The sequence below is a fragment of the Acanthisitta chloris genome, unplaced genomic scaffold (genome assembly GCF_000695815.1).
Source record: "Acanthisitta chloris isolate BGI_N310 unplaced genomic scaffold, ASM69581v1 scaffold11922, whole genome shotgun sequence".
In the NCBI taxonomy this organism is placed as follows: Eukaryota; Metazoa; Chordata; class Aves; order Passeriformes; family Acanthisittidae; genus Acanthisitta; species Acanthisitta chloris.
The window spans coordinates 51,180-66,175 of NW_008661098.1; the positions used below are offsets into that span (position 1 = coordinate 51,180).

General features: G+C 39.7%; 1 protein-coding gene across 1 annotated transcript in view; it reads left to right on the top strand.

The window, feature by feature from the left end:
* FBN1 (fibrillin 1) overlaps positions 1-14,996 on the top strand; it is a 130,885-nt gene that overhangs the window by 37,422 nt on the left and 78,467 nt on the right. Inside the window, exons 6-9 of the mRNA XM_009070106.1 lie at positions 1,190-1,315; positions 5,807-5,932; positions 9,739-9,897; positions 13,827-13,985. Coding sequence (XP_009068354.1) covers positions 1,190-1,315; positions 5,807-5,932; positions 9,739-9,897; positions 13,827-13,985 — 570 coding nt within the window. The remainder of the gene's footprint in view (positions 1-1,189; positions 1,316-5,806; positions 5,933-9,738; positions 9,898-13,826; positions 13,986-14,996) is intronic.

Here is a 14,996-nt window from a genome sequence, read left to right on the forward strand (position 1 = left end):
CAGGAAAATTGCCTCTTGGCCTTTTGTACAGACATAATATGCTTTTCAAACTACAAGATACATTACAGCTGTCTCTCTGAGATTTATACAGGGAGATTTGAAAGCATTATCTCCTTCAGCTTGTGTCCCTGCTTGGGAACCCATCCTGGTGTGAAGCCCAAGAACTCAAGTAACTGGGTTTAACCAGCAGTAGCTGGTTTTTCTGGGGAGATAGGGGAAGCATGGACATTTACTTGGGCTGGAGAGTGGAGTGCTCTGTGCTCCTGAAAGAGCTCCTGAGCTGCAGAGACAGGGCAGCCCCTGGGGACTGTGAGCCAGACTTCCTAAGTCTCCTACTGCAATGTCACTCCTCCTCCTTTAGCCTCTGTTCTGTAGCTGTTATTGAGCTGTAGCAACACTTCTGCAGCTAAGTGCTACACACGTGTTGTTGTGCTAAAGTAGCTCTAAGACCGAAAACTGGGGCCTCTTGAAATTGTTTGTCTTGAGCTTACTACCTACTTTGTGATATCATATTTGTTGTTTCATTTTCTTCAGTGAAAAAATAAAAGCAAAGAGAGAAAAATAAGAGGGAAAACCCCTCCAAATTAAAGTATGTCTAAGCAGGTCATTAATAATTCCTCCTGAGACGTTAATTGTGGCTATGAAACTTCTTGAGTCAAATTCTAGGCACAGTCTAAGGTGCTGATCTTGCTGGAGTGACAAGTTAATCCTCTCCATCAGTAATGACTCTGCAGTTCCCTGTGCCTCTCCATGAAGTCCTCCACGCATGTTGCACATTGCTCCTCTGCACTGGTGGCCTATGCACTGTATGGAATTGCCAAGATATTCCAAGGGGGTGCCCAGCTTCAGGCACTTTAAAGAGACTTGAGTTCTGGCAGGCTGTGTTCTCTGCACACCATTCCCCAGATGTTTTGGAAAAACAAAGCAATAGCAGTTAGATGTTTAATGTCTGTAACAATAATAACAATGTGATTTCTTGCAGAAAATACTTAGAGTACTGTACTTAATCATACTTTGCATAGAGTAATTACAAAATTAGTGTCTGTCTTTGCAAGCAAGTGTCATAATACTATCATGGGTGAACAATGGGTTTAGGCATATTTACTTTAATTTCTGTGTAGACAAATTATTATGGCTGTTCTTGAGAAATGAAATAAAAATGGGTGTTTTTTCCTTTTTTATATGATAGATGTGGATGAATGCCAAGCCATCCCTGGGATCTGTCAAGGGGGAAATTGCATTAATACTGTTGGATCTTTTGAGTGCAAGTGCCCAGCTGGACACAAGTTTAATGAAGTGACACAAAAATGTGATGGTAAGAACTTCTAGAACTTTCTTCTGATAGTAAAAGGAGGAGAACCTTCTTTTGGGGACCACCTTTGTTTAACCGTTTGTAACAAACTTTCCAGTCTCTTTTGCCTTGAATATGCAAATAGAATTACTCACAACAAATGCAAATAATAGTCCTTTCTCCTAAACCAGAGAATCTTAAATATTGGCCCTGCACCTTTTATAGCCTTTTATTCATGTAGCATTTCACAGACTTAAAGGTACATCTTAACATTAGGCATCAAAACATTAGACATTAAAACTAAAAATACTTTCTAACTGATATGTTGCTTTAGAAATACTTGAAGCACATGTTTCTTTGTGGATCTTTTAACCAAAAACTGCATATGACTGGAAGGTTCAACACATTCCTGCCTACTCAGGTAAACTGTGTTTCACATAAGTGAAAGTTTGACACTGCCAAGTGAGGACTGCAGGACTGTGCTCTAACTCACCCTTACAGCTGCAGATCTTACAGAAGGACAAATGTGCTATCTTTACTTCTTGGTCATCCTAATTTGGAAGTGCAGCAAGTGCTAGATATTAGTTTGGAAATTTGCAGTGTGTGATAATGGAGTCTCGCTAATTTTTAACTGTGATTTGATAGTATTTTTTTCTTTCTAATATAATAATCAGGCATAGAAGTTTCCTTTGCTTCTTAAAGAATTCTGAATACATAAGGAAGGTAATACTAAAATGTGTCAGTTGCACATTATTGATTCATCTTTACTATGAAGTCTAGATAATATTTAAACTTTTGCAAGTGATTCAGTCATTAGGCAAAAAGTACATTAATTTGAGCACACAAGCTGCAGAAGTGGTTAGTGATTTTGGGATGGCAACTTTCATTATCCAAATGGTACTTGACTGTGAGAATGAGGTGTGCATTCACCACCCTTTCTTGCATCAGGTGCCTTTAAAGAAGCACTCACAATTTTCCCATCATTTTGGAAGAATTATGACTTATTCTTTCAAAAGAAAAGTCCCCATTTCAAGCAAAACTATATCATTTAATTGCAGGTTAGGGAGAGAAATTTCAGAAGAGTTTGTACACAGCATGGTTTACATATTGTCTGCCAATGATTTTGGCAGAATGTAACCTACATTTAGGGTAGAAAAACATTGCAAGTGTTTCCTTCTGTGGATGAAGTACCAAGAACGTGGTGAATAAGGATGGGGCATGTGCCTTGCTAAGTATTAGTACATGAGACACTAAAAGCTGTAGGCTTGCATAGGCTGCATTGTATATACATTTATTTCAATGGTATTTTTCAAATGCTGAATCATATAAACAAACAAAAGAACAAAAAACCAGCAACCAAACAAAGAACAAACCCCAGAACAACCACCACCTTCAGAACTTGCATTTGGTACCAGATGAAGGACTGGGCCCAGGAATCTGGTATAACTTGCTATGTTCCAAAATCCTGCCACAAATTCCCTGCTCTATTTGTGAAATCCCTTTGGTGTGATCTCTTGGCTGCAAAGATAGGATGAATTTTTCTATCTTCAGTTTCATACCTGTAGATTTTTGAACCTCAGCAGACAGAGAACTGCTTTCAGTACATCTCCATATCATATGTGCTAAAAATTTAGTTAAAGCTATGTCAGTATTAATACAGTTCAAAGATTTAAAGGTAATATCTTTATACCAGTGGCATGAAATAGTTTAGTGATTCAACAGTTAAGCACATGATCATGCAACAACAGAATATCCAATCTGCTGTTTTAAATTATCTATGAGTTTTAAGTTGAATTCTTCAATGTAAGACAAGTTGGTAGTTTTTTGGTAATTGACTGTAATTAATTCTAATATAGAATAAATAACATCTGCTCATGTGCTTGGTTTGACTTCCTATCCAGCAAGTAGGACTTCTTGCAGCTGTGGTGTGTCCTTGGTCACTGATTTATTAGAACTGGGAGCTACCTGCTGAATTAACAGTACTGTTTTTTTAGAGGGTCCCCACTGAAGTAAGATCATGATAGTAATCATCTCATACAGTGAGACAAAGAACAGGATGGGAAATGAGGTGTGTTGGCTGAGGTTCTCTTCATTAGCGTAGCTGGTGGAATCCTGTATTTTAAGTGTTACACTGTTTCACTGCTTCCTGGAACCATTCCTCCTCCAGTTGCATTAATGCTGAGGAAAATACTTTTTTGTAGTGACTGAGGAGAGTAGTTTTCCTGAGGTGACATTTACATCTGCAAGTTTATCACGTATACTTACCTTTATAAAACTCAAATACTTAACAATGACAATGTTGCTTATATGAATGTCAACACTAATATAAATTGTGAAATACTGTTTGGGTTAGGCTCAGCCCTAAAATAAAGAGTGGTGATTTTGCTTTTGAAAAGGTTGGACTCTAGATAAACAGTGGCAACACTGACTTTAAGATAAACATTGGTGAATTTGAGTCAGAAAATGTTTGAATCTGATCCATTTACGACTACATTTTTCTCTGTTAATTAAGGGCTTTATTCCGACTAAAATTCAATTTCCACATTTTTTTGTCACTGAGTCTTTTGAGACTCCTGTGGAGTATAATCCTGGAGCAGAAGCCAGAAGTCTCTTAGCAGTGCTCCCAGGGCACTCGGACTTGAGGCTTTGGCAACACCCTCGAAGTAGCACTGAACAAAAAGTCACACCCCTCTCACACACCCAAGCGAGGAATGTGACCCACATGGGGACAGAGAGCAAGATGCTGGGGAAGAATGTGTGCACAGGGGGCCCAAGGCCCTGCACCACTTAGGATGGGTCAGTCTGCAAAGTTTGTGTGCCACTCAAGTCCCTCCACTGCTGTCCTGCAAAGGCAAGGGACCACAAAGGTATTGGAGCATCCTGTGCTCTACGTAGGAGAAAAGGAATTGATAATTTTTATATTATTGAGGTTTTGTATTACTGTCTTCACAGGAGAAGTAGGACAGAAATCCTTTCTTCTTGCTAAAATGATCATTAATGGTCCTGTGGGACTTTGGGTGTTCCCCCAACTGTTGGGGCCAAATTCCAATTTAGGCGTTACATTTAAATTCCTCCAATGGTTTTTAATGACTACGGTATTATTCACTCCTTGCCTTGGTGTGTTGGGTGGTGTTGCAGTATTTCATCTCAGAAATTTTTGTGGTTGGTGAAATCATTATTACAGCCATGTGTCTATCTGTTCGTAGATCTCTGGAGAAGTTGGGTTGAGTCCTGTGATGCAATTATTTCTAGCTGGATGCTCCCTGTCAGGAGAGCAACTGGGTAATTGTAGATGGCTGTGACAGGCAGTTGGCATTGATGGCTCTAGAGAACAACCTCCCTTTCTGCTCTGCTTTGCTGATTCTTCTTGTAGGTACCATAGAAAAGAGCAAGCTGTTTTTAAGCTCAGCTGGGCTCCAGGTTCCTAGAAGATGAGAGCAGTGCTAATTAGATACAGCTGCATTGTTAAGACAGACACTGGAAACCAAGGGGAAAGTAACTACACATCACAGGCAGGCTACTGGTGGTAATTACGGAGCAATTGGGGCTGACATAGGTTGTTATTCACATAGCTGTAGATAACAAACTAGCTGTGGAAGAAACCCTTCAAGTTCCCTTGGTTCCTGCTTGCAGCTATGACCGGTTGTAAGAAGGTATTTGTTAGTTCTTTTCCAGCAGATTTTGAAAATGTTTCTGCATTGTATCTATGATGATGATTTAGTTTATGGATTGAGATTCATTAGTGAAGGCACTCCTGATATGGAAATTCTATGTTAAAATTGCTGGCAAAATATAAGGGGAATTACAGGCATTACCTGACTTACGCAGTAGATATTTCAGTTACTGTCTGGAAACCTGTTGAAACTTAGAACATTGACTTAGTGGAGAAAGCCAGGCAAGGTAGTTTTTGTCGCCTGTAGTCATCCTGCCCTGAGCTATAATCCTGTCAGATTGCATTAGTTACACAATGCCTAGCTGCTCGATGCTTTTATATGGAGGTTTTGAGGACAAAAACTAAGTGCAGTAAGGAGGACAGGCAGTTCAATAGGTGCTACACTTCCCTTTGAGTTTGCATTGAGCCAGTGCCTCAGTGTGGTGCCAGGAGATGCTGTGCTGCTGGAGATAATGGTTTAGCTCCTGATTGCTATGGTCATTATAGGTCCCAACACAGGTTTCTTAATTCTAGTATGCAGAATTCATATTGGAGGGTTATTTATTTACAAGTAGTAAATCTCTGCAGTTTAAGATTTTCATCCATCATTATTTAGCAGTAAAACAAACTCTGGCTTTTTGTAGTTTACAGGTACAGTATTTTCTTAGGTTGTGTTTCATTTCTGTTTATAAGATACCTAACAAGACATGTTGATTCAAAACTGCTGATTATGCCCCTAGTACGTAAGTTAGGAGGTGTCTCAGACCACATTGAATTTGATCATTAGTACTAATTAAAAAATACCTATTTTTGTGCAAGAACTAATTTACTAACCTGCCCCTGCATCTCTTTTTGCCTTGAAGATATCGATGAATGCAGCACCATTCCTGGAATCTGCGATGGAGGAGAGTGTTCAAACACAGTTAGCAGTTACTTCTGCAAGTGTCCTCCAGGGTTTTATACAGCTCCTGATGGCTTAAAATGCATAGGTGAGTAGAATCCTGTAAACAACAGGACAGTAGGTATCATAAACATTCATAGCTAAAATGGGTTACTGTACTGGAAATGTATTTCAGCTTGTGATTTTTAAATCCTTCTTTTATATAGAGATACATCACATGCCAGTATATATATATATGTATATATATATATATTCTGGAATGAGTTTTCCATTTGCAGGATGTTTCCTTTTTCCCTCTTCGTTGTGACCTTCCCTTTCATTTTTCCTACTACAGTTTTTCTGTTACACCATATTTGTTGCCTTTGAGTAGACAGAACATGTTTTAAACAAGTCATCTCCTTGATATTGTTGCTTTCACATTTGTCTTTGATTTAGTCTGTGTTGTATTCAGCAATCATTTAGAAAAGCAAATAAGCATTCCAACACTTACGACCTTAATGCAGGTATTCTGCATTAAAGGAAGGAGTGTGATAAACTGAGTGTGGGACATTTGTGTCTGCTTTCATGATGCTGATGATTTGGCTGGGCCGTTCTCTGGCTTTCTCTGTGGCAGAGCAGAATCTGTCTTCCAGAGGCCAGACCAGGAACCAAAGAACTGTGTGAATGAAATGACTGCAACTGCAGTGCAAAAGCCATGAAAGAACAGTTAGCACTTACTGCTTCTGGGAAGCATACAGCCTGCTCTAAGGCAGGTTTAATATTCAATTAATTTATTTTTTTCTCTTTTTTTTTGTGTGCAGTAATTCCTTTTTTCAGTGCCAGTGCTGAATTTTGGGAAAAAATCAAAGAAAAGGTTTATTTCCTCAGTTTTATCTGGTTTATTCCAAGGCTCATGCACAGTGCTAGTACTAGGGTTCAGGAAAGCATCCTGTGTTTAGTACCTTTGGTAGAAAATAATTTGGGAAAAAAATTAGAAAAAGCCACCAAACTTCACAGAGAACAGTACCAAATGATATTAACTTCTCCAATAGATCTGCAAGTAGTTTGGGTTATGATTATTTTTGAATGGTGCCATTCTATTCCTGCAGGTTGTAAGAAATGAACTATATTTCTTCCATCATCAAGAACAGCATTTTTGTATATTTAAACCATACTGTACACTTAAAATGCCAGTGGGAGTTGCTTTTATTGCTTCAGATTAATAACTTTTAAATTACTATGTATCATTAAATTGTTGATTTAATGCACTTAATGTTTATGAAGGAGATTCACCTTTCGGTAACAAAAAATTTCTGGAGATGCACAACTTGTATTTGCTTTTTGTTTTTTATAGCCATCAGTCAGGACTGCCCAACATTCACAGCCATGTTATATTCCTGCAGTTTTCCAGCGTGTTTTACCCCCTGTATTTGTAGACTGAAATAGTTCAACTAAGAATTGGGGATTTAAATGATGACAAGATGTGTGAAATAATATGCCACACTATCAGCCATCATTAAAATTTTGCCTTTGTGTCCAAGGCAAAACGTGCTAAATGGGAAACACTATTCATTCTCTGCAGATATTTTGGATGCATGTTTAATATGCAGGCTGCATCCTTGCTGTATTCACAAGGACAGAGCCCAAGTCTGTATTAGTCCTGGGCAAAACATGTAATCTTGATTTAATTAGAACATGCCTGTCTTAAGTGAAAAGTGTTAGCTGAACGTGCCTGTAGTGTTAGAGAGGAGGAAGTGCTTCTGAGAAATGTGTCCCTTTTGGGACTCAAACTGAGCAGCACTAGGGCCAAACATCCAAAGGAAGGACTGGGGGTTGCATTATTACAAACCTTAAAAATTAGAATAGACAAAGCAAAGATAATACCCCCTAGAGCTGAAGAGCAGAAACAAGAGCAGAGCATCTCAGCCCAAGGGCATGAACAATGCTGTGAAGAAAGCTGCTGGCCCATACTTCCAACTGGTGTAAATTGGTTTGGCCTGTGTAACTTTTCAGTGGCCTTTTTTTCCATCTTTGTTTTTCAAAGAAAAGCACTTTTTTTGAAAGTTATTTTCAGGGTGATCTTTTGCCTTTCCAAAAGACTATATTTTTCTAGTAAAATAATAAAATATTAAAATCTGAAACAGTAAAAAAGTTGTTTCCTGCTGTTCTTGCCCTTATTTGTGTGTTTTACCATTTGGAACTGAAAATAAAAGAGGAAAAAAGGGAAAATAATCATGTCTGATCAGGAATATGGAGAGAATTGGTATTTTTCTCACAAACTTACTGTTTTCTGAAGATGATGTGGCTTTTGGACACGCTCTTACATATGTAGGTAGACAAAGATGTTTGCTGTGTGCTTACCCTTTTATGGCACATTCTGTGCTTGCACAGATACCATGTAGATTCTTTTTCCACTTCTTCCCATTACTGCTTTTAAATGTTTCAACACCTGGTACTGGCCTAAACCGAACAGGAGTCAGAGAGGATGATGATAGGGTCTGTTAGATGACTTCCTTCCTCACCATCCACCCCACCATCACACCAAGCACCTGAATATCTCTCCGGGGTACTGGAGAACAGTTTCTTCTCCAAGGAACAATTTGCATCATAGATTTATTTGATTTTTAGAGGGGTAGATAAAGGAGTAAATGTGTGTGGCAGCTTAGCTAGATAGTAGGAGAAAATGGAGAACCAGTTATAGAACTGAGTAGATCTCTTTTTTCCATTTCAGATTTCTGTCATGTGATAATATGGGTGATCTAACTCAAGTTTGGAAACAAGGTCCAACTGACTCTTTTAGCTACATTCCCAGTAATACCTGTGTTCAGGGTTCCAGACAATAAAAGGCAGAACCATCAGAGACTCTCCCAACATATCACTATATATGAGTTTCCTCAAAATAATAAGACACTTCCCTGCTATGTTTTATACCCATTTGAATAGCTAGTAAATTCTGGAAAGCACTGGTACCAGACCGATGAATCCACTGTTCCCTGGATAGCTCAGGTACTGTTACTTTAGGGAATGGTGTCTGCTGTTCTAAGAGTATATCTGCAACTTTTTCTGCGACATTTTGACAGAAAATATTTGTATATTATAGAAACAAACTAGGTCTGGTTTATCATACAGCATCAAATCACATCAGAGCTTATATTGTGTTTGACATGATGTGACATATTGTGAAACAATTCCTCAGAACTTCAAGTGGTATCACAAGATTCTTTTTTATGATTTTTTTTTTTGTTTCCAATCCACATTTTCTCTCCCTTCTCTAAGCTGGGGGCTCTCTGTGCAGGGCTGTTAGAGCTGAGTGTATAAAATCTGACTACAGGCTGTTCTTTGTACAGCACCTGCTTATCCTTTTCAGACAGGAAGCCCAGCACCTCTCCATAAACAGTGTGATGGCACCAGTTAAAGAGCTGTGCTGCTCTTTCTTGCCTGCAAGCCTCTATCTTGTCAAATCACTACATACTTCAGCTGGGGAAGTCATGACTAATGAAAGTAGTATTAATGCTTTGAGAGCTGTAATGTTGTGAATTTATTCCTGTGTGTTAGTTGCTTATAGACTTAGAAATGATCTGGTACTATTTTTTATAGAGATCACACTGCAATTTTTCTTAAGGAGCACAGAAGCATACTTTATTTACTGAATTTATGTTTCTATTGTAATTTTGGCTGTATTAATTCATTGCTGTTCCGTATTTCTCTTCACCTTTCTCACAGGAGGTGTTACACCTGAATCCAAAGCAGCCTAAATATTACCTAGATTTTTCTGGTTGTCTGATTGTTGTAATCTTGCAAGGGCTGTGTCATCAATTATGTAAATCTGTCAAGAAAAATGGGAACTTTCCCTTTTGCAAAAGTCACATTCCTCATTGGACTGATGATCACGTATCCATTTCTTTCTCCCGGCAGACGTGCGGCCTGGATACTGCTTCTCTACCCTGACCAACGGGCGCTGTGGCAATCAGCTCCCCCAGCCTTTGTCCAAAATGCAGTGTTGCTGTGACAGTGGCCGATGTTGGTCTTCCAGCCCAGCCAGCGCTCCCGAAATGTGCCCCATCAGATCCACAGGTATGAGTCCTCCTTTATTCTTATGAGCATGGTTGAATGCTGAGTTAGCAGTGATTTTCTTCTAGCAGTAATGCTTTCATTAAAGAGCTACACAGAAGGGTTGAGGCCGAAGGACACTTTGGCAGATTATTTAGTCCAATCCCCCTGCTCAAGCAAAGCCTCCTGTGGCAGGTTGTTAGGACAAGCAGATAGAAACAGTTATTTGTTGCTAATTCATGTTTTGTAGCCAGGTTATTCCCACCTTACCTGGTTCAGATTTTGTTTTCAGCATCTTCATCAAGTAACTTGCACTACAGCCTTCTAATAGATCCCTATTCCCTCTGCAGTTCCATTCTCACTGGGAAACTAGGGTTTCCTTCCTCATGACAAGCTTTCTGAGGTGCCATATATTTCCTGAAATTTGACACAGAACATGATTTCTGTCTGCTGTCAAAATGTGCTGTGCTTTATTGCCTCCCTGTGTACGGAGATCCCCAGATAACGTGCAGTTTGAATTGAGAGAAGATGGCCAGCCAGTTGTGAACCTTCGTGTGAGAGAGTGGAGGGAAGATGTTTCTGAGATTGTTTAGGACTGGAGACCTAAGGAGATGCTTTAGAAAAAGAGAATACGAGAAATTTAAGGATTGATAGGAGGAAGACAAGCGAGGTGCAGAGTTTCAGGAGCAATGAGGGTTGTAACACTGTAGCAGCAGAAGAAATTGTCAGAACTGATGTGTGGAAATGTTTATTATTCGTGTTTTTAATCTACAACCAGAACTATTGGAAGACTTTCTGTCGCTGTCTTATTAATAGTATTTAAACATGTTAAAAGTTCAAAACCGGCTAGAGTAGTGCTAAAAAAATAGTGTAATCTATTGATAACCATCTGAAATAGAAAGACAAGAAAGTTTTCAGTCTTAACATAGTCTCTCTTTTCTTTACATACTTTCTAATTATTCATATCTAACTGGTGAGCAAACTGGGTGGAAAAGTGAAGTAATTTGGCCAAAGCTGCAGACCGAGACGTCATGGAGAAGGAGCTAGAACCCAGGACTTCCTGACTCATAAAATCCATGCGATCCAGATCATGGTTATATGGCACTTTTTTTGGGTTTTGTTTCTTACTTTGGATATAAATTGAGACTATAAATTACTCTTCAAAAGTGAAATTCTTTAAAAGGCTTTACATGTATTTAAGGTATTGCTGTCATTATTTAATCAAGTTCAGTTATTCCTTATGTGGTGTATCCTGAGAAAGCAAGATGAGGAATTCAGAGCTGTCAATGGCCCAAAGTCTCTCACACTCTGAAATGGAAATTTACTGCTATATAAAGGGGAGCACTAGCTGCATAATGTAACAGCAGTTGCATTTTCAATGTGGGCAGCAGACCCAGTTCCTACTAGAAAATAGGCTGTTTATTGCTAGAAATTATACATGGAGGTTAAAGTTGCAATCAAAAAGGATTGCACTGTATTTCTGTGTGTAATGTGGCAAGAGTTGTTTATGTGCAATAACAGGCTTTACCATTGACACTGCAGATACTTTAGAAGTGGTATCCCAGGCATCCAGCCATGTGTGTTCAGTTCTCACCTCAGCAATCCTTCATGTGTGCTAATTCCATTCTTTGGGCAACCCCAAGGCCGTGACTTCTTTTTGCACAGAAGACATAGGCTTATGGTGGGTTGGCTTTGGTTAATTGGGTATTACCAATCTAGAGTAAAAAAGAAATACAGTATTGTTTCTTTCACAAAGACTGATCAGTGAGTTGTGGAGAATGTGTGATTAGAGAATTGACTAGTAAAACCACCATCATTAGCACGCAACTGCATATTGGAATTTGTGTGTGTACATACACAGACACATTCTTGTGAATGCAGTTACCACAGACTGTGAGCAGACTCAGCTTACATATGAACAGGTAAAATAAAAAGCTAGGAAAAAAACCCAAATAAACAAAATACAATACATAATAAGTTCTTTTTGGGAGTGATTTAAAGATTAAAGTCACTTTAAGGAACAATAGAGGGAAATGCAGTGACACATGAAACAAACTGATCACCTAAAAGCATTAAATAAATGCAAATGTCATGATCAGGAAAACCAGAACTTTAGGAACAATGTTTATTTAACAAATCCTCTGTGATTCGGGAAGAGCTTCTAATGCGTTTTACAGGTGGAAATAGAAGTGAGATGAAAGTGTTGAAGGCTGAAATATCCAGTTTAGTTCTCCCAATATTTACTTTAATTTTTAGTTCTCATTTTTTATATTGTTTCAGGAATTCATTCATCTCTAGCTTTTTTTCATTGTATGATTCCTCTCCCCTGCTGTGCCACAAACTTTACATTTTGAAGTCCAAGGATATTGGTTGCACAAATTGTGAACATGAATTAGGTCAGCTGGAAATGTGGTCTTTAATTGTGATACTCTCTGTGCATTTTTTGGATTGCAAGTTCCAAACCCACACTTCCCTAAGACAAAAGAGTTGGGAGCAGGAGGAAAAGTGGGGCAGTAGGGCAGATGCCACTAATGGAGATAAACAATAGGAGAATGCATCACACTCAGCATATACTGTGCTTATGGCAAAATAGATCATTTTCCCATCATCTGGAAAAGAATGAACTCAGTGTGGATCTGACTTGGTTTCTCTTTGGTGTGTTCCTTAGACTGCACCTTGTTTGGTTTCTGCTTTTATTGGCAAACTTAATTTTCACTGGGAAATAGTGTTAGTGTATTCATTCTCTAATTGGTTTTGCTTCATTGCTTATATTTATATTTCTTTGTTTTAAGAGGTTAACTTTTAAGAAATCCAGTTGAAACTGGGCTTTTTTCCCTGTTCAGTATTTTTCTAACTCTGTGGCAAGCTTTCTATTAAATTAACTTGGGATCAAATCCAAAGTCCTTCTTTAGGTAAACTTCACACTGAGTTCACCAAAAATTTTGCTTGAGAGAAGACTAAGTAGATTAAGATCAGGTCTCTGCCTCACTCTTCAATTTCATATCCAGAATGTCAGTTATGCTACCTTTTCTTTTGACCAGTAGTATTGAGATTCTGTGCTTTAATGACTCAATTCATAGAACAAACCTAGTTACCCCTGGCTGTATGTACAGACTGGGGAATGAGATGCTGGAAAATAGTGCTGCAGAAAAGGAGCTGAGGATCCTTGTCGATGGCAAGTTCAATATGAGTCAAGCAGCCAGAAGGGCCAACCATGTCCTGGGCTGCATCAGGCAAGGCATTGCTGGTCGAGCTCTGCTCTGTGCTGGTCTGGCCTCACCTTGAATGTTGTGTGCAGTTTTGGGCACCAGAGTATAAGAAAGATATTAAGTTATTAGTATTAAGTTATTAGAGAGCATCCAAAGGATGCAATGAAGATGGTGAAGGACCTTGATGGGAAGCAATATGAGGAGCTGCTGAGGTCACCTGATCTGTTCAGCTTGGAGAAGGGGAGACTGAGGGGAGACCTCATTGCTCTATACAACTTCCTCAGGGAAGAAAGTGGAGTGGCAGCACAGTCCTCTTCTCTTTGGCAACCAGTGACAGGATCAGAGGGAATGGTCTGAAGTTGTGTCAAGGGAGGTTTCGGCTGGAAATTAGAAAATGGTTCTTCCTCCTCCAGGGGGTGGTTGAGCACTGGAACAGCTCCCCAGGGAAGTTGCCAAAGCACCAGCCTTGACAGAGTTTTAGAGTTGTTTGGACAATGCTCTCAGGCACATGGTGTGATTCTTGGGGATATCCTATGCAGGGCCAGGAGTTGGACTGGATGGTCCTCAGGATTCCCTTCCAACTCTAATGATTCTGTGATACTATGAAGGGAACATACAGGCTCAGATTTTCCAGATTATTTAAGGTTTGTTATTGCTAATCTGATACACTGTAAAATGGGAAGAGTTGGATTAAATGGAAAGGCTACAAGAGTCTAAAACAGCAGTCATGTTTTCATGTTTCAGATGAGTACCGCAAACTGTGCACAGTATCTGCTATGCTGCCGGCAAGACCTGAGCTTCCTCCAGTCCGTCCTGAAATCATCCCTCCACCACTCATTCCTGGTGCTTACCCTCCTCCACAGCCAGAAATCATCTATCCATCTCGGGCTCCACCACCTCACAGTAAGAAAGAAACAAATAACCTTTCCTTGCACCGTGTGCATTTAGCTATTTTAAAACCATGCATTTCTCAGGACCAGTGTGCTCCCTTCAGCTGTTGGTAGTATTTTTGCTTACTTTATGTGGACATGTAGTCTCTGGATATCCTTTTAATCAGAGCCTGGTTACCATGCATTTTATGGCAAGTGTACCTACCTCCAAGGTAGGAAATGTACCAATAAAATACTAGTCTGCTGGACACTGAGACTGACCCAGCGTGCAGGAAGAACTGTTTTAGTGATACACATGCATGGTTTTCTTTAGAGCAAGGAGGAAGCCAAAGCAGACTACCAATCTATTCCATATTCTGTCTCTAGCTCAGGGTATTTACTACATGCCCATGTAGTCTGCAGTAGGCATGTGCCACCAGAAATTGTTTGGCATAGCCACATACTCTTTTGCACGTAAACAGAAGCTGATTTCACCTGTGGTCTGTGCAGATGCAAGCGGTCTCTGCTTGCACTGGCACCAGCTGAAACTATTTAGTCTTGGTTCAGCACCAAGCTGAGCTCATAAGCCTAAGAGGCAAAGTATGTCAGCTCAGGCCTGACACTGTACTGACGTAGCTGCACAGCTTCTGGTCAGCTGGGAGCACGGACAGAGCCAGCTCATGTCTGCCTGCCAAAGACAGTATAGGCATACCTCCCAGGGTTATCCCTGCTCTCCTCTCACTCTGCTATCTGTGAAAATGAAAATAACTGAACCAGGCTGCCTGCTCTTTGCTACTCCAGGCTTTAAGTACTGTCCCTGTAGTACCACATGCCCCCTTTACCACGAGGCATGGGCATTCTTGGTCCTCTTAGGCAGGACAAGAGAGAAAAACAGAATCAGACTTGCCACAATGAAAAAATCTGTGGTTGTTGGCTGTTTTCAGACAAATCTCTTAAGAATCAGAGTGCCATTGTCTCCTGTTTTACTATGATAATTCACATTATGATGGAAGGTAAATATTGACTTCTAATGGGAATGCTGCAC